This window comes from Macaca nemestrina, chromosome 6 (genome assembly GCF_043159975.1).
Source record: "Macaca nemestrina isolate mMacNem1 chromosome 6, mMacNem.hap1, whole genome shotgun sequence".
In the NCBI taxonomy this organism is placed as follows: Eukaryota; Metazoa; Chordata; class Mammalia; order Primates; family Cercopithecidae; genus Macaca; species Macaca nemestrina.
In genome coordinates this window covers 148,067,620-148,087,808 of record NC_092130.1, presented here as the reverse complement: position 1 = coordinate 148,087,808, position 20,189 = coordinate 148,067,620, and the positions used below count along the sequence as shown (strand labels likewise).

General features: G+C 40.0%; 1 protein-coding gene across 4 annotated transcripts in view; it reads left to right on the top strand.

The window, feature by feature from the left end:
- The window catches only part of LOC105473032 (natriuretic peptide receptor 3), an 87,486-nt gene that overhangs the window by 24,160 nt on the left and 43,137 nt on the right, over positions 1-20,189 (top strand). For all 4 annotated transcript variants that reach the window (XM_011726592.3, XM_071099053.1, XM_011726591.3 and 1 more), the window contains exon 3: positions 3,812-3,978. In XM_011726592.3, the coding sequence (XP_011724894.2) occupies positions 3,812-3,978 (167 nt within the window). The remainder of the gene's footprint in view (positions 1-3,811; positions 3,979-20,189) is intronic.

The window sequence follows — 20,189 nt, the reverse complement described above, 5'->3', positions numbered from 1 at the left end:
GCCTTGGATTTACCATACCCCTAACTGAAATCATCATTTCCATGTCCTCCTAACCCCCTCCTCCTCCACCCGGCTCTGCTGCTGCTTTACTGATAACCTGTTTTCCTTTTCTCCTTGGCGTCATCTGTGACGTGCCTCCCTCTCTGTTGTCCCTCACTCCCTAACTGTTGTACAGTCTTAAGATTCCTAACGCACAGCACTCTGCCTTTGTTCTCAAGGGCTCTCTTTTTTTGATAATAAAAGTCAAGGCTTATTGTTGAAAATTTACTATATTCAGAAAAATACCAAAAAGAAAAGAAAAGAAAAGAAAACTTGCGCATAATTGTAACCATCCCGAGAACCATTTTTAACTTTTTTGGTGTGACTTCCCACATATAACCTTCCCTAACCTCTTGCCTGGATTACTGTGGCTGTGAACGCTTGGTGTCTCCCCCACCCTAATCCACTGCTATTTCCCAAGGCTGATTCTCATCATATCACTCTTCTGTTCTGCTCATAAATCTCCAGAGGCACCCAGTTGTCTACTGCATTAAGTTTGTCCCCACTGATGGGGCATCATGCCAAGCCGACCTCTGCTTTCCTAATGCTCAACAGCCCTGATATGGGAGATGTTACTGACACACCACAGTTAGAAATGCCCACAAAAGCAGGAACTCATAGTATCAGTTATGGTTAGAATAGATACCAATTTAGCTTGGCTTAAATTTATTAAGCACTACTATTTCCATCCTTTTTTTCTAGGAAGCAAAACTCCAGGCCAGGCTCGGTGGCTCATGCCTGTAATCCCAACACTTTGGGAGGCTGAGGCAGGTGGATCACTTGAGGTCAGGAGTTCGAAACCAGCCTGGCCAAGACAGTGAAACCGTGTCCCTAATAAAAATACAAAAATTAACTGGATGTGGTGGTGCATGTCTGTAATCCCAGTTACTTGGGAGGCTGAGGAAGGAGAATTGCTTGAACCCTGAAGGCAAAGGTTGCAGTGGGCTGAGATCATGCCACTGCACTCCAGCCTGGGTGACAGAGAGAGACTGTATCTCAATAAATAAATAAATAAATAAATAAATAAATAAATAAATAAATAAATAAAATAAAAGAAAGAAAAAAAAAAGGAAAAAAAGAAAAGAAAAAAAAAAAAAGGAAAACAAAATTCCAAAGCCATTACTTTTTAGATTGTGGTAGACAGATTTATTATACTGGATTTTGCTTCTTTGCAAATTAAAAAAGTTTTTGTCCATTTCGTTCCCTGAGATAGTTGCAGTTTCTAGTTCTATGTGTATTTTCTAATTACATAGCATACAAGTCTGTAGAGTTAAGCATTTCCCTTCTTAGACCCCTGGAGAAAACTTTTTTTCCAGAGCTGAAACTCGCTCCCTCTTTGCTTGAGACATCACCTCTACTGAGTCTTGATACTTTGAGTCAATGAAAAATGAATCAATAACTATTTATTGCATGCCTGCAAGCAATGGGCTCCTCCATTGGACAAAGATGTCCTGAGCATTCTTAGAATTTGGGGTCTTCCTGGCGATGGACTTGGCCTCTTAACAAAGGCCATGCTGTATCTTGATGATTGAGCATCCAGCTGGTTTTGCCTGCTTGATGGCTCACTGGCCCGAGCATGGGTATGACTCTGCCCACACTGTTGCCTCCTCAGTGTCTGGGAGGTTTCATGGGAGAGGAGGAAGACTTTGTCAAGTTTTGCTCAGTGGCCTGAAAGTTAATCTTGTGCTCAATGAGTTCAGATTTAGTGCCTAATGAATTCTGTCCTCAGCTGTGTCTTATTTATCTTTTAACAGCTCCCTGGCACATGTAAGCAACTAATAAATGGTTGCTATTATTAGGATTATGATTATACAGATGCCTCTGCAAACATTTTCTTTGTCTCTGCCTTTTCTCGGGCTCTAGACTAAGTGCCCAGCTGCCTCCTGGCTGTCAGGCACATTTGCACCTTGCCTGTGTTGTGATGTAGGCTCAGCCAAGCATGCCTTCCACCCTCCTCCCCTCCTATTAAAATCCTGTTCACACAGTTAGGACCTTTCTAATGCCTCTTCCTCACATGCAGCCTTCCCCCAGGTTAGAGCTCATTGCCTCTTCTTCTCTGCTCTGTGTTGTTTCTTGTACCCCCCGTAGTAAGCTGTGGTCCTACCTGTAATAACTTCAGTTGTTTACGTGTCACACCCTCAGCCTCTCATTGAATGTGGTGGAGACTGTATTTACAATGCTCACCCTGCCAGTCTCAGGACCTTGTATAGTTCATACATGTTTGTCTGATTCACACTGTCATAGAAATTCCAAAGCCCCCAAATCTTTGCTAAACTTCTTCAGAAAGAGTAGAGTGAGTGCCACAAAGTCCTGGCCGTATATCCCAGAGACATTCTCACGGCTTAGCTGTTGGGTTCGAGGCCTCTGCCAAGGATGAGGGGGCTGGCGCTGGACTCCGGCAGGTGGAGTTCCTTGTATTTTCAGAGATCACCAGGAATCATAATAATAGTTCATAGAAAAATAGCTTATTGTCAAAAGTTAGAGGTCCACCTTGTCTTTTGGGGCCCTGTAAGCCACATGTTTTCTGGAAAATAAAATAACGAAGAGAAAAGTAATTATTCTTACTCACGTAATTTTTTGCTTTTGTAAAAGAGAGACCTGTGAAAGACTGGGATACCCAGCTTCTCACTGCATCAGTTTCCTTATCTGTAAAATAGAGAGGATCATAGTCCCCATATCGCAGGGTCTTGTGAGGAGGAATTATTTTTATGCATATAAAGTGCTCAACAAATAGAGCTTTTATTATTTTTATTTTATTATTTATTTTATTATTATTACATATGTGCTTAATAAATGTTAGCAATGTTAATTATTATTATTATATATATACTTAATAAATGTTAGCAATTATTATATATGTACTTAAGAAATGTTAGCAATTTTTATCTCATTACCACTAATGCACTAATGGACATCGTCTAATAAATAATTTCTATGATGTTGCTAGCACTAGAGAGACACGAATCTTTGAGTTCACCTAAGCTACTGTTCACCCTGAAAAGATTCAAGAAATATCAATAATCTCAAACTTTTTTAACAGCACTAACTTTCTTTTTTTAAAATTATACTTTAAGTTCTGGGATATATGTACAGAACATGCAGGTTTGTTACATCGGTATACACGTGCCATGGTGGTTTGCTGCACACATCAACCCGTCATCTACATTAGGTATTTCTCCTAATGCTATCCCTCCCCCAGCCCCCCACCTCCTGACAGGCCCTGGAGTGTGATGTTCCCCTCCCTGTGTCCATGTGTTCTCATTGTTCAACTCCCACTTATGAGTAACATCACTAACTGTGTAATAGTTGTGCATATCCATTGTCGTGCGTCACTGTGACCTGCCGTCCCACCCACACATAACATCAGGTTTATTATGCCACACTAGCCACTTGATTCACCTGCACATTTGATCGTAGGTATTAAAAAAGAAGTGTGAATGGCAAGGAATAAAAACTGAATTCTTTCTTTTATAGTGCTGCAATTTTGGGGGTGGGGTAGAGCTGAAAATTGCAGTTACATGGTTATTACAAGGCAATTACCTCAACAGTACTCTTCTTTCTTGCTCACGTTTCAAAGGAACACATGTGCAAAGGGCCTTCTTCTCCTTTAATGGTCTTGACATCACATCATACCTAAGGGCAGAGCTATGACAATACTTCTCTTCCTGGTTGCCAAAAGTAACATGCGGGGGGCACATCGCAGTTGTAAAGGCAGAATGGCCTCTTTTTGGTGGCTGGCTTGGAATTGCAAATATTTTTATTTCTTTCATAGGAGATGGCTCGTGGAAGAGAGGAGACAAACACGACTTCGAAGCTAAGCAAGCATACTCGTCCCTCCAGACAGTCACTCTACTGAGGACAGTGAAACCCGAGTTTGAGAAGTTTTCCATGGAGGTGAAAAGTTCTGTTGAGAAACAAGGTCTCAATATGGAGGATTACGTAAGTGCCTGATTATGAACCTAGGCCTTCAGCATCCTGAAAACAGTCTTCTAATTAAATCAGAGATGACAGAGTGTCCTGTTCTGAGCCATTTAAAAATTCCTAGGTTCAGGTCTGAATTTCACTGTTGCCTTCTGTGTGTGTGTGTGTGTGTGTGTGTGTGTGTGTGTGTGTGTGTTTTCTTTCTGAGTGGTTTTCCTCCTTCCCTCCCAAATATACTCACTATCATCTGTACCCTTCACTTACACTTTTTCAGCTGCTGCAGGAAGGACCATTGCTATTTCGTGGGCACTTGTGGTGGTGCTGAGTAGAATGTCTGTAGACTTCCATCACGTATTTGACTAAGAGGGTTTTGGGGGAGAAGAAGGATGAAGGAGTGCCAAAGGTTTGCATGCCTCATTTTTCCAAAGCTTGGTGGCATTGGGTATTTGGGGTTTTAGGAGACTCTTTTGGCAGCCTGGCTTAGCGTTCTGGCTAGTCTGCTTGTGGATGGTGTTGTCGCCTCTTTCTGCTGGAAGTTGCTTCCTGCTCACATATTGCAGGACTTCACATTCCACTAGTGCTGTTGTTACTAGTGCATTTCAGGAGTGGACAAGAGTCAGAACCTTAGTTCAGACTGAGGATTAAGCAGAGGGACTCATCTAAGAGCTGGCACCGCAGGCAGCTGACCACACCTCATTTGGCATCATTGTTTTGACTGCCTCTGACATGCTTTGCTGCATGGCCAACACACCACTCCTGTAAATCCTTTCTTAGAGCAGGATGAAAGGTGGGCACCTTGGACTAGTTGAGTAGGTGTGCTGGTCTTCAAAACGAATCACTCTACAGCATCCAAAACTGAAAAGGAGCACCTTCTTCCTCCTCTTCTTTTGTTTTGAGTCAACATTTCGCTCTGTCTCCCAGGCTGGAGTGCAGTGGCGCGATCATGGCTCACTGCGGCCTCAAACTCCTGGGCTAATGCGATCCTCCCTGTTCAGCCTCCTGAGTAGCTGGGACCAGTAGGTGTACACCATCATGCCAGCTAATTAGGAGCACATTCTTAATGATAGGCATACGGCCTGGATAGTCCCTGCTCAAATTGGATAATGATCAACTTCATAAGAGATGGCCACTTCCAAACAGGGTTTCTCCTAGTTTCTCTACTTGAAGTACCACAGAGTACTGGCATTGGCCTCAGAGCTGCCTTCAGAGTCTAGATCTAGCACTTCTGAGCTGTGTGGCTTGGAAAAATTGCTCCGTTTCCCCGATTCAAATTACTTTTTCCTGCTGGAGGATTTAGGATTATTTACCTGAAGCATTTAGCACTATCCCTGTCAGAAAGTTAGAACGAAATAAATGGTACCTCTTTTGTACCACTGTTTCAAGATTATACCTGTCTTTATAGGAATTTGTTATCAAATGGCATACAAAGTGTCTTATAAACATATTTATTAATGTTTTAAATGTTGCATATACTACACTCACATCATTTAAAATATCTTTTGACTTTTTAAATCAGTGCTGTCTGGTAGTTATACAACGTGAGCCAAAAAAGTGAGCCACATATATAATTTTAAATTTTCTAGTTGACACATTTGAAAAAGTGAAAAAAAAAAACAGGTGAAATTAATTTTAATAATATATTCCAATTAACGCAATATAAACACAATATTTCAACATTTAATCAATTAAAAAATTTTAATGAGATTTTAGTGTATTTCTTGTACTACGTCTTGGAAATCCAGTGTGATTTTACACTTATAGCGTGCGAAGCCCTTGTTCAAGCTCCACATGACATAGCCACACATGACTAGTGGCTACCATATTGGACAGCGTGTTCTGAATTATGAAAGAAGTAGGGTTTCTGCAACAGAGCCTACGTTTAAGGAAACATATGGTAGTGCTGTCATCATCCAAATCCTTTGTCTCAGAAACAAGAAAGAACACAAAAGGTACTGAACTTCCTTCAGTAGTGCTGCCACATGTAGGCTGGGTCGTTATTGAAAACATCAAACTCTTTTACATATGCCACTGTATATTATTTTACTTTATTAGGTTCATATTAATTTTATGGTTTAAAAACTCAACAATGGTGCCATGTTGTCTGGTTTCCTCTCATTGGGCAAAAGTTGGCATCCCAGCCAGGAGCAGTGGCTGACGTCTGTCCTCCCAGCACTTTGGGAGCCTGAGGCCGGCGATTGTTTGAGCTCAGGTGTTGAACACCAGCTTGGGCAACATGGTGAAACCTCATCTCTACAAAAAATACAAAAATCAGCCAGGCATGGTGGCATGCACTTGTAGTCCCAGCTACTTGGGAAGCTGAGGTAGGAGGATCACCTGAACCCAGGGAGGTCGAGGCTGCTGCAGTGAACCGTGATCGCACCACTGTGCTCCAGCCTGAGTGGCAGAGTAAGACCTTGTCTCAGAGAAAAAGTTGGCATCCCACTACTGGGTAATTCTTCTTGGTTATCTGTTATTCTGTGTTCATAATATTACATCTTATTTTAATGGTAGTCTAAGCAAAATCTCACTGGAAACGTATACCTACTACAAAGCTTTATAGAGCATTCCAAACCTAATAAGAGCACTGTAGAGATTGTTTGCAGCCCTAGATTACCATACTGCTTCCCTCTGATAGTGGGACTGTTAAAACTGACTTCATAAATAAATAAAAATTAGAATTTTAAGTAGAAGTTGGAGCTAACTATAATAACTTATTTTAGTTCTGAAGATGTGTCCATCTTTTGTATGTATGTAGGTTTTAGTGGGCCTTTTTTTTTTTTTTTTTTTTTTTTTTGAGATGAGGCCTCCCTGTGTTGCTCTAGCCAGTTCGTGGGCTCAAGTGATCCTCCTGCCTTAGACTCTGGAGTAGGTGGGATTACAGGTGCACACCACCACGCCTGGCTGAGTTGGGCTCTTGTAAACACCAGCTGCAGAGGTTTATCAAGTTAGGTTAGACAGGTGGTCCTGGTGAGTATCATGGGAAGGAACTATGGGAGCCAAAGAGCCAGCACCTGGTGTGGCTGGGTTCCCAGATGCTAGTGCTTGATCTAATGTGGTGGGAGAGCCTGTAGGAGTCTGGGGTCTAGACTCAGTTTTTTTGCTTCTCTTACTTGTGCTAATGAGTTGTCTCATCTGCTTTCTTAGAACTCCAGTTGATGACACCCATCGTGAGCTCTTCATTCTCTGCTATCCATCTCGAATTCAGTGACTTTGGTGGACTCTCATTTGTTCTAAAATTAACCATGCATTTCCAAAGAATCACATAATCTAGGAATAGTGGCAGTTTTGTTTCTTTTAAATTCTTCTACTTTTAAGTATGTTTAATTGAAAGTGTACTTAAGAAGCTGGGCACAGTGGTACATGGGAAGGATTCCCAGGTACTTGGGAAGCTGAGGTGGGAGGATCACTTGAGTCCAGGAGTTTGAGCCCAGACTGGGTAACATATCAAGACCTCACCTCTAAAAAGATAAGTAAATAAAGTAACTTTTTAAAAGTATAATTAAGAATGTGTATACTTAATTCAAGTATTAAGTATATTGAATTAAAATTAAATATAATTAATTAAATTAAAACTTCAAATGGCCTTGGGTGGGATCCCAATACATGTTAAATATAAGCAGTGATAGTGGGCATCTTAACTTTAATGTAAAGAGTATATGACAGAATTCATATCTGTTCACATCACCACTTAAGCATGATGTTTGCTGTGGAGTTTGGGGGACACTCTTTATTAGACTGGCAATTCCCTTTTCTCTCTTGTTAGTGAAGTTTTTTTCTTTGGCAAAATGATTCCTTGTAATACGATAACTGAAACAAAAATAGCACATCAAGCATCAAGGTTTGTATAATGTAGGTTAAGGAAAATCTTTGGACATAGGTTTTTTACTTTAGGTGTTACATGTCATATGATACCACTGACTCTATTTCATATATGTTAGTATTGCATTCATCATATTACCATGTTTTCAGCATCCTTAAAAAGGTTATGGTCTTCTGAAAATGAAAAATTTGAAACTTTAAAATATTTACAGACTATACTAAAGCATTGGGAGAATAGAGTAGCAATGACGGTTTTAGTGAAATTAATGTTCCATATTTTTAACTTACCAAATTTTGATGGATTAATGCCATTTTGTTTTGGTAAAATTGATCTCTTCTCTCCTCTATCCATCTCTTGCCCTCTCTCTTTTTAATTGACTTTTTAGCAGAGATAATTGCACATTTACATGCAGTTTTAAGATGCAGTACAGAGAGATTCCTTGTATACATTTCCCAGTTTCCTGCAATGGTAACACTTTGGAAAATTATAAGATCACAACTAGGATATTGACACGGATACAATGTAATTATTATGCTCAGATTTCCCAGTTTTACCTATACTCTTTGTGTGTGTGTGTGTGTGTGTGTGTGTGTGTGTGTGTATGTATTAAGTTCTATGCAATTTTATTCTGTGTATATTTGAGTGTATGAATTTTATCAAATGTATATTCTTACACATATTGTGATACTCAGTGTTTCTTTATTCTGTTATAAAGTTGCGATGTGAGTTGCATTAGTAGATGTTTCTGATTGTAACCATTTATGCACTCCTAGAATAACCTAGGACCATCTCAACCTCAAGACTGAGTTGTTCTATTTCCCAGTTCACATTTTGGGGAATATACTTATGGTTGAACCTACACATGCCTGCCTAGCTGGAGATTTTCAGGCTGGGATGTCTCAAATGCTATTAGCAGCCTGTAAATTAGCTTCCCTGAGTCCAGTGTTTACTCTAGTTTCCCTCAGCTTGGGTGGTACATGTAAGTGGTGTGACAGAAAATACGGTTGTTTAGGGCTAGTCTATCACTGGGGCTGTAAGTGTTGCATATATTACACTTGTCTAGTCATCAGTACATGTATCTTATGATAGTGTCCCCACTATTCCTATGGGTAATATAATATTTTTAAAAAAGCATTTGTCCTTTTACTAGTGAACCAAGGGGAAATCTATTCCATTCTGATGCATTTTTTTTTTTTTTTGAGACAGAATCTCACTCTATCACCAGGCTGGAATGCAGGGGCACAATCCCGGCTCACTGCAACCGTTGCCTTCTGGGTTCAAGCGATTCTCCTGCCTCAGCCTCCCAAGTAGCTGAGATTGCGGGCACATGCCACCACACCCGGCTACTTTTGTATTTTTAGTAGAGATGGGGTTTCACTATGGTGGTCTATATGGTCTTGATCTCTTGACCTTGTGATCTGCCCGCCTCAGCCTCCCAAAGTGCTGGGATTACAGGCGTGAGCCCTCTCGCCTGGCCTGCATCATGTTTTAATGAGGCCCAGTGGCCACCACTGGAGGCAGTGCAGCCCAGTGGTTAAATATGCAGGCTTGGGATTTGATAGACCTGGCTGCCTCTTACAGTTCTTATCTTGGGCACCTTTCTGAGACGTAGTTCGTTTGTTTACTGGCTATCAAATGGGAAGCATAATTTTTAACTGACTAAGTTGTTCAAATAACTCAATAATTGTATAAAAATAATATAATATTCACCACAATGCCAGGCATTCATTGGATGGTAAGCATTCATTGGTGCTTGCCAATGATGAATACTAACCGTGACGAATACGTGGTAAGCATTCATCGGATGGTAGCTATCATTTCTCTTACTTTTGTTTCTTGTATTCCAGGCTGATCTATATGACACTCTTGTGTGCCTACTGCACGCAGTACTCTTACTCATCCTTCAGATTGTAACTCAAACACCACTTCCTCAGTACAGTCTTTCCTGACACTCCAGACTATGTCATGGCGCTCGGTTCCTTTCCATCACAGCACACCCCTTGGGTTGTAATTACACACTGATGTATGGGATTTTCTGATTACCCTTTGTCTCTTCTACTGTAAACTCTTCGAAAGCGAGAACTACTCTTATTTCTGCCCAAGCTTGCATTCTCTTACTGTGTACATGGCACATAGGAAGTGGCCAAAGTACCTATTATTATTGTTATTATGGTTATTATTTTTGTTATTATTGAATAGAAAGGACATGAAATCAAACCCACTTCCTCTACAGTGGCGGAAACTGAGGCTGAGAAAGGTGGGGTGGGCTTTCCAAATGTAACTAGCATATTGCAGTCAGTACAGTGATGTTGGCTGGTGGTGGAGTCCTATGCTTAGACCTTATTGGGTACACAAAGCCAAGTATTCAGTTTCTCTTATGCCATGGGAGATAGTGTGGGGATAGTAATGGGGTTTCGCAGTGGGGGTTCTGAGGACCATCTGGAGGTCACCTGAAATCTAAAGTGAGAAGTAAAGCCCACTGCAGAGGTTCTCAAGTGTCAGTGGGGCTCTAAGTATGACTCAGACAAGTTTTTGCCAAGTACCTGCCTGGCCTTCTCTGGTGGTTTCTATTGGGTTGCCCATACGTGCAGTGGCCCTCACTCAAGGGCGTCTTAATGGTGGTGGTTGGCCTCTGCCCACGAACAGTTCCAATTCCAGAGCACTGGTATTTGGTTTTAGAATGCACTGTGTGGTGGCCAAGCCAAGATTAGTTGCATCCCTTGACTCCTGCCTGGGTCAGTGACTTTCTTTTTCCACTACATCAGTCTGACCCTTTTAACAACAATGTACCCCATAAGGGGGCAAACCCATGACCTGAAGATCGTGTGTCTCAGGCTCTGCAAGTGAGCCTGGCAGCAACACAGGCTGAAGAATTTCCTTCCTTTCCCTGCACCCCACCTGCCCAAATACACACATGTAATTTACTGGTTTCTCTCTCCTCTTTCAGACACTTGGCAAAGTCTGGCTAGGACTTCATCTCCTCTTCATCCTCAGTGACCTAGTTTTCCTGTTTTTTTTCTGAAGTGTAAACCATCATTCCTTTGATCATCAGATGCTGTTTACTGAGTGCTCCAGAAGTATGAATGTGAGCCTGATCCTGGAAAATGAGTGATCCCATCTGGGGTGGGATCCTCACCCCCTAAAAATACTTGAGCATGTATATAAATATCCATGGCTGTGAGCTCTGGGGGCCCATGAGAGCTGCATTCCTATGCCAGCATGCACAAAAAAACAACATATACCTTACTGTAAAGCACTCTGACACGCTGGTGATAATCACAGGAGTCTGGACAGTTTATTTTGTAGCAGATCGAATGTGGCACATATGTGAAAATATCCATGTTTCTAGAGAATCAAAATTAAACACTGAGTTCATTTTGCTCTTTAGTAAGAGATACCTTTCAAATTCATTCATGTTTTCATGAGCTCGTTAGGTGGATGAGGGTTTCTTGACTTAGGGTGTGTTAATTCTTTATAATTATGTACAAAATGTTGTGTGTAAGTGCACATGTGTATACTTTTGGAGAGAAGAGTCAGCACCCATCATCTGATTCTTAATGGGGGTCAATGTAGCAAAAAGTAGAAAATCATTGAACTAGACCATGGCTTGTCAATTTTCCATTCACCCAGTTACTGTCTTCAGCTGTGTTTATTCACATGGCTAGGGTACTACAACATTGTGTATGTCAGGTTGCACTGAAAAATCACTCCTTGGAAGAAACTAAAGAAAGACCTAAATGCTGAACTGCTACCTTATCTTACATGATAAAAGCCATTAGTTTTATTTCTGAGACGAGAGACATACTCATTCATTCATTCTGTACCAGGGAGACAGTTCAGTCTTTTCAATTCCCAGTGTTTTTGCATTATGCTTTTAAGAGTAGACTTAAATTTGTCCCTGCTACTATTTCCCATGTTAGACTGAGTCAGTGTTGGAGACACATTTTCCTCTCAGTCAGTTTATTTGGCTTTTCTGGCCTGTAAATTCCACTTTTGGCTTGACCCACTCTCCTGATTGTGTTTGGCACTTTTGAGACCCATTCGCTGCCTGGCCCTTTAAAAGTTGGTTCTGTCTTTGGGTGAAGTTCACACTCCTTCCCTCATATTGTTGTTGTTTAAGTCAAAATAATACACAACTTTGTAGATTGAAAGGGCCCAATATAATGAATTGAAGAAAAGCCCACAATGAATTAAAAACACATTCATAGTACTAAAGAGTTATAGATAAACACGAATCTTCTTTTCTGCCCTTCTCTACTTCTAACTCCCATTTCCCTAGAGACAGTCATCACTAATGTTTTATCTGCTTTTCTGCTGTTTCTCTCCATATTTCTAAAATTGATTATTTATATTGCTGTTTTTGATAGTAAAAATTTTGATATTATCTCTTGACTTCCTAAAGTGGAAAAAGATTTAGCTAGCTCTTTTATGTACTCTTTCTCTGCCAGTTCTTCCTTTTCCTTCTACCTTCCCAATATTTTATAACATAGTTTCTGGTTAAAAATACATTCATAAAATAAAATGTGAAGAAAAGCTAAAAAAAATTCAGAACTTTTGTTATTATGACCATATAAATACTTAGAGTAGAACCATATAGTATTCTATAATTACATACCCTTTCCAGTACAGCTTTTTGTTTTCTCTGACCTTACTAATTGCCTTAGTTTTTTATTTGCTTCTGTGTCTGTGTAGTTCTTACTCTTTCATTTTCACTCTCTCAGCCAAACATTTTAGATAATGTCAATTTTTTAAATCCTTTATCGTCCTGCTCTAATCTAGAATAATTTATTTCTCCAATACTACCTGGAAATGTCCTACAGTTCTCTCCTATATTATATCTCTTTTCTTGGGTATCATATCTCCTTCTTTCTTAAATTTCCCCTTAGTTTTGAAGAAGAAAGGAGGCATGCATCAAAAATCTTTTTTTTTTTTTTTTTTTTTGAGATGGGGTCTCACTCTGTCACCCAGGCTGGAGTGCAGTGGTGTCATCTCAGCTCACTGCAACCTCCACCTCTGGCACTTAATAGATCCTCACACCTCAACCTTCTGTGTAGCTAGGACTATAGGCTACATTTTTAGTATTTTTAGTAGAGACAGGGTTTCATCATGTTGCCTGAGCTGGTCTCGAATTCCTGGGCTCAAGTAATCCTCCCACTTTGGCCTCCCAAAGTTCTGGGATTACAGGTATGAGCCATCATGCCTGGAAGGAAAATCTTTTGAGACTTTGAGTATCAGAAAACATTTTGTTTTAGTCTTACATTTAATTGACAGTTTAGCTGGGTATAAAATTTTCTTTGAATATTAATTTCCCTCAAAATTTTGATGCTGTTACTCTACTGTTTTGTGGCTGTTAGTGTTACCATTCTGATTATTTATCTTTTTCATGCTTTCTTTTTCTCCAGCTCTAAAAGCTTTTAGTATTTTCTCTTTCTTGTTGATTGTATCAGTAAGGACCTAGTCAGGAAAATGGAGCCTATGCCAGGTGATTCAACAAGGATTTAATACGAGGAATTACCTTTAAGGTGTAGAAAGAGCTGAGATACCAAATGGCGGAATAAGGCAAGCCAGAGATTAGCAACAGCAGAAAGCTATTACCACCTGTAGAGCTGGAAGGACCACGGAAGAGATAGTTTTCCCAAGACTCCAAAGTTAGGGTTGCCATTGGGAGATAAAAGGATAGAGTAAATGCAGCTTCTTCTAAAGATGCTGCCCAAGGCAAAGGGAAAGTGGGAGAAATATCCTGGCTTTTTTCTTCTTTCTGGTAGGACCAGAAAGAAGTGCTTCTTCTTGGCTGAACCAACTAGATGTCAGCTGACAGGGAAAGGGACCTGGAGGAGTTATTTTCATATGATATAGGGCACAGCAAAGCAGATGAAGGGAGGGGAATGAATTGGCGGGGAATGAAATAGGCAGACAACTAGATTCACTGGTATTCTGAAATTTCACAGTAATATGAGCGTTTTTACATCCCTGTTATGAGCACTTTTTGCTTGCCTTTTCTGGAACTTTAAAATGGGATGTTGGCTCTTCTCAGTTGATTCTCTAATTTTCTCTCCTATTTTCCAACTCTTCTTTTTTCTTTTACTTTCTGAGAAATTGACTCACCTTTACCTTCCAGCTTATTTATTGAATTTTTAATTTTTGCTATCATATTTTTAATTTTCAAGAGCTCTCTCTTGTTTTCTGTGCCCCCTCCTTTTAAAAGATAGCACCTTGACTTGTTTCCTGTATACAATAGTTTATCTTTCAGAGTGCATGCTTTCATCAGTTGTAGAATACAATTTAAAAAATATTTTAACTTATCCAAAGTTGAGATTCATTTTATAATTGGTGGACTGTCATAATTTAATAAGTAGAATTTTTTCTTTCTAAGGGCAACTTAGAAAAAAAGGTGCTTCTTACAATTGCAGGTATATTACATTTGTTGAGATAAGGTTTTTTCCCCTGAGAACTAAATCAGAAGAAAAAAAAGAGATAAGTTTTTTGAAAAATTTTTTTTTACTTTCTGCATAGTGTATGCCTTTCAAGTTCATTTTTTTTCTATTAATTTTGATCTCTTTCTCTTATAAACTTTTCTCAAACTTTTGGTAATCCTTAGCTGTCTGTTTATATTTAAGGGTGAGCCACTCTGGAGCTTTCCTGGAAAGCTCTATGTGTATGAGTGGAACTTGTTATAATAATGTATCAAGCTTGTTATTCAAAGGATTATCCCAAATATGAATATCTGGAAGTTAGTTTCTTATCTTAGGTTGGTCAGTTTTACTACAAAATTCTCCTCCAAATTCCTTCTTGAGGGTCATAAGGCTGCCCTATATTCTGGGGGCCCAGGGAGTGAGAGTCTTACCTTTAGGACAGCAGACTTATTACTTAAACCCAATTTTCAGTTTTATGCTTCACCCAGTCTTCAGTTGTGCCTGGTACCTTCCTGTTCAGATCTTCTTTGCTTCAACATCTTCAGACAATAAAACTAAATCCTTTTGCCTAAATGGGATGGGGCACTTTCTTCTCTGTATAAGGTTAGGGAGGAGATCTGACTCAATTTAAGGTTGAAAAATGGGATATTTACATAAAAATAATTATGAGAGCTCCTATACAGACTTTCAACTAGTCTTGCTATTTTCAGTGCCACTGCATCCCCCACCTCCAGAGGTAGCAGTGGCTCCAGTTCTAGAGCCTCTGAACTGGAATGGCTTTGCTTCTTGTTGGAGTTCCCTGCCACCCTCCTGCGTACACTTTGGTTTATATTTTGTCAATTCTATTGAGTCAGTTACTTTTCCCAACTTCCAGCATTTTGTTGATATTTCTTTTCTTTTCTTTTCTTTTCTTTTTTTTTGAGATAGAGTCTTGCTCTGTCACCCAGGCTGGAGTGCAGTGGCGCGATCTCAGCTCACTGCAACCTCTGCCTCCCAGGTTCAGCAATTCTCCTGCTTCAGCCTCCCGTGTAGCTGGGACTACGGGCGCCGTCTAGCACGCATGACTAATATTTGTATTTTTAGTAGAGACAGGGTTTCACCATGTTGGTCAGGCTTGTCTCGAACTCCCAACCTCAGGTGATCCACCCACCTCAGCCTCCCAAAGTGCTGGCATTACAGGCATGAGCCACTGTGCCCAGCTTGTTGATATTTCTTATCTGCTATTTCCTTTCTGTACTCTTTAGACTTGTGGGTTTATGCCTTAAAACATTTATTTATTTCATCTTGGTGGGGGTTTTAGAAGGAATCTGTGTTTATATGGCTGTGATTTACCTGAAATCTCTTCTGTATTGTTGACTTTCAGTACCATGCAAGTGTTCAAAGACGGTGGTGCCATTTTTTGTGGGGTGGAGGTGGGGTGGGGAATAATCTTACCAAAGCAGGGGTAAGAGAGACAGGATGTGTTTGAGGGAATGAGTGAACAAATGTTTTGGTCCGAAATGCCCTAGCTCTTTTAGAAATTCCCATTTGGTTATAGTTTCCTTCTAAGGACCGCTTTTCTTCATTTACTAGCTCAGTACATTCTTTTACCCTCGTGGACATACCTGACTTCTGTGATTCTTTGAAAGCAACTACAGACAAGCAAAACACATGAACAATAATGCATACCAATTTGGCGGTCTGCGGGTTTGTCATCTTGGTGTGTGAAGACTGCTGATTTTACTTTATGCCTGGAGCTGTTTCCTTTAACATAGCTCTTTGTCGGCTTTTAAAACTGAGTGTTTTGTACATGGACAGGAACATCATCTAGGGATCCTGTTCCCAGTGTAAGGAGACTTTTTAGGTTTTAACGTAGATTTTAAAAAATTGAGCTGATTCAATTTTAAGGTGAAAAAAAGGGATATTTACATAAAAATAATTGGAGATATTTGTGTCCTGGCAGGTTATTTGTAGTTTATCACAGTGTAATGTAGCAATTTTATACCCTTTCTATCTGTTAGAAAGAACTCTTTTGTTGTAAAATAAGACAGAAAAAAGGTGAAAAATATTTGAGGATATAAACTTGTTGAAAGGGCCCCAGTTACCTTCCATTGTACCTTAGAGATTCTGAAATGAATCCACCCTATAGTAATCATTGTTGCAGACAGCATCCTTCTAGTGCCAAAGGAGGGAGGGCAGGGTCCTGACTGTGGCCAACCACAGTGGACTTGGGCCGAGAAAGCCCTTGGCTAGGTCCCTCGTCTTCCTGGTGCTTCCTCTGTTGTGCAGCCAGAGATTCGGACCCCCACCACAAGGGGCCTTCCCATTCCCAGGATTTTGTTATTACATGCAGGCAAACAGTGTTTTTCTAATAGTCTTAATTTAGAGACTGAGTTTCATTGTTGTTATCTGGGTATGGAATTTACTTAGCCCTTATTGACAAATCGGAGTCCCAATAATCACAGTCACCACTTCTCACCCCCCATCTGAGGAGAATGTTTTAACAATCAAGTATTCTGCTGCTTGTAACACTATATCAGAAACATCTCTTGGAAATTTTCATTACTCAAGCTTTAAAATACAAAGGACCAGCGTTTCTTCAGCTCTAAACTGTCACCGTTCTATGGTGTGTAACTGTTTCTCAATGCAAAACCTACTGTTGTATACACAAATTAAGTAATTGCAATGTTCTGTGTCCAATATGTGTTTGCAAAGATACAGTTGTGTAGTTATGCAAACGTAAAATTAGAGCCTAGTTTTTAAAAGTGGGTCAGAATTTCTCCAATGAATTTCAGAGTTTGGATTTTTTTTGCTTTGTTTTGTTTCATTAAAGTTGTGTTAGTTATAAAGAACATGTAAAGTACATTTTAAATAAAATAATGTTGCATCCTTAATACTTTGGCTTTCAAATTCAGTTTTATGTTTATTAATGTGACCTCTGTTCTTGTTTTTGGGGTAGAATTTGGTAAATGCTGTTTTTATTTCTAACCAGGTATTCTGAGCAGGGGGTGATTTTATAACCGTGGATATTTGCCCATTTGAGGTTAGCAGGCCACCCGTAGCTTGTTTTTTCTCCTCATTTAGAAGTGAAAATTTAACTAATTAAACAAACACCCCAGTAGTAACCAATGCACAGCAGTATTGATAGGCAGGTGGGATGTGTGTTTGGGCGTTCCCTCTCTCCCAGGTCTCCCTCTGACACTCAAATATGAAACAAGAGGTTGAGGAGCAGGTGGTTTATCTAGCCAAGGTGTTTGAAAGGGACTGGTTTTAATAAGTAATTGTTTAGAATAGCCAGACGTCACATGTTGGAAAGTCTAAAATGTTGAAAAACAATGCTCTAATTTCCTTAAATGAGGAAGAAGTGTCAGCATTAAAGCTGTTTAAATCAACTTGGGGCTAGGCGCGGTGGTTCACACCTGTAATCCCGGCACTTTGGGAGGCTGAGCCGGGTGGATCACCTGAGGCTGGGAGCTCAAGACCAGCCTGGCCAACATAGTGAAACCCCATCTCTACTAAAAATTCACAAAAGTTAGCTGGGTATGGTGGTGGGCGCCTGTAATTCCAGCTACTCGGGAGGCTGAGGCAGGAGAATCACTTGAACCCAGGAGGTGGAGGTTGCAGTGAGCCAAGATCACGCCATTGCAATCCAACCCGGGCAACAAGAGCGAGACTCAGTCTCCAAAAAACAAAAACAAAAACAAAAAACCGACTTGGATTTTGATACTAGTTTTGCACAGAAGCAGCATGGAAGGTGATATTATTTGAAAAGTTATCAGATCATCAGTAAAATCTTGGCCAGGCACTTCCTGCCCTCTTGTCTTGTACAATATCATTTAATTGGAATTGTATACTCCTACGTAAAAAATTTTAAGCTAATGGGAGAAGCTAATGGGAGGAAATAAAATGAAGCCGTATTCGCCCAGCTTCCAGCGAGACTGCAAGGCTGAGCTGCATCTGGATAGAAGGAGGCTTTCCCCTCCCCTCCTTCGCCCTCACCCCCTTTCTTTCAAGTCAGCCAGGGAGTAATTTGTCCATATATAAAGGTCCTTTCAGGCACTGGAGGGCTTTGCTAATTGTATTTGAGAGAATAAAGGTAAACCACAAGTTGGCTTTTAACAACAGAAAAATAATGAGTTCGCATGGCAACATGTTTAGTAAGATTAGTTTTATTAGGAAAATGTAATCAAGTGGACTGAGGTCTTGCAGGAGGAATGGCTGATGAAAAGCCATTCATTTTCTGTAGCTAAAGAACTATCAGTTGGTGCTCAGAAAACATTTAAATAAACAGGTATTTAAATCTAAAAAATATATGTTCCTCCCATTTTCTTGGACTAAAAGGGAAACTTGTTTATTCCGCTAACATTTAATTAACTTTAGTTGTGCTAAATTAGAATATTTGAAGAACTTGGGAATCTCCTGATTAGAGTGCTTTTTGTTTGATTGTAAATAAGTATTTGCTTGCAATTGGCACATATTGGCAGGTGTGGATTTATTAATTTCAAAAATACTATTGAAGTGGTACAATCTGAAAATGTGAAGAGCCACAATACTTGTGAAAAAGGCCTTTTCCAAGTAATGAGCTTCATTTTGCCCTTCTGAAAGATAGTCACTGGTTTTTTTCCATTACGTGTGGTGATGTAGTTAATTTCAGTTAGAAAGATGTTTTGTGCTAATGGTGACAATACACTTAAATATGCATGAGTAAAATAGCAATGCAGTGTGGGAATATGTTTCATAATTGAAATGCTATGCTATTTTCTTTTTTTTTTCTGTATGAAGGAGAAGGGCACTTTAGTTAATTTGGCCAACTTCTTCACAATTGAAACACAATTTAAATTCTTGTTAGAATAGTCCAATCACTTAAAATATGGACTATAGACACATGACCAGTTCAGCCTGTAGAAAGAACATGTATCAGCTCCAGCAGTTATACCCGTCAGTGTAACTGAAGGAGTCTGAGGCAAATCTGTAGAGGATAAAAGCTCGGATTTCCTTTTTATTTCCTATCTTTCTTACCCCTTTCAATGCCTCTGAGCACCTCAGGGTCTCAGCCTTTTTTTTTTTTTAACTTGGTGAGGAACTCTTATATTAGAGGCTCAGTAGATTAGCTTTACCAGGACATTGCATTTAAAGGAGGAACCTGGGAAAGGAAGGCTTAAAGTAAACAAATTTAAAGGTGATTTTTTGCTGTCAGTCACAGGAGATGAGAGTGTCCCTCAAATGCCAGGATTTACTCCTTTGATAAGAGAGCCCTGCTCATGAGACATGTCTTCAGTCAGACCACCTGATGGCCACATTCACAGCTGAAACTCCCTTGCATGAAGTTTTGCATTGCACTAGTAAAGCAGAAGCAAAATTACTCTGCATTTTAGATCATTTGACAGCACCCAGAAATGCATGCCCATGTAGTCAGCCTTCCAGCTTGGAAGAAGAGAGACTGACAGGCCACTGCCAGCTTCCTTGGCCACGGTACTAACCAAGGACTCTGGTGTTTGATGCTGACAGCAGCCAAAGATTTTTAAAGTCTTAGGGCAGAGTTCTGGTTCATAAGGTCTGGCCATTGATGCTGCTATCCATGTGGGTAGATGTGGTGGAGGAGCCCAAGGTAGTGGTTCAATAAATATTAATTGATGGGCTTTAAAATAATCGATGACCCGAGGGTGTGCCAGCTGGTGTGCCAGAGACTTTAATTTGTTAAATGAAGTAAACCACACTGAGTTGCTCTTGGAAGTTATGAAAAATGATTGTAAAGGGTTTTTTTTTTTTTCCTTTTTTAAGCTCAAGCACTTTGAGTGATAGTATCCAAAGAAAACAGCCCAGCAGCTGAGTGCCGAACCTCCCTGTGGCCCTGCAAGCAGTGTGTATATAGTAACAGTTTTAAGTGATATCCTTTCTGGGGTCCAGCCAATTGTTAACAGAAGGAACTGGAATAATATATTGCTGGGGATTCAGCCCTCTTACTGATTGTAACATTTCAAAGGAGCTCAAGCTGCAGGAAATTAGTTTGGATTAGT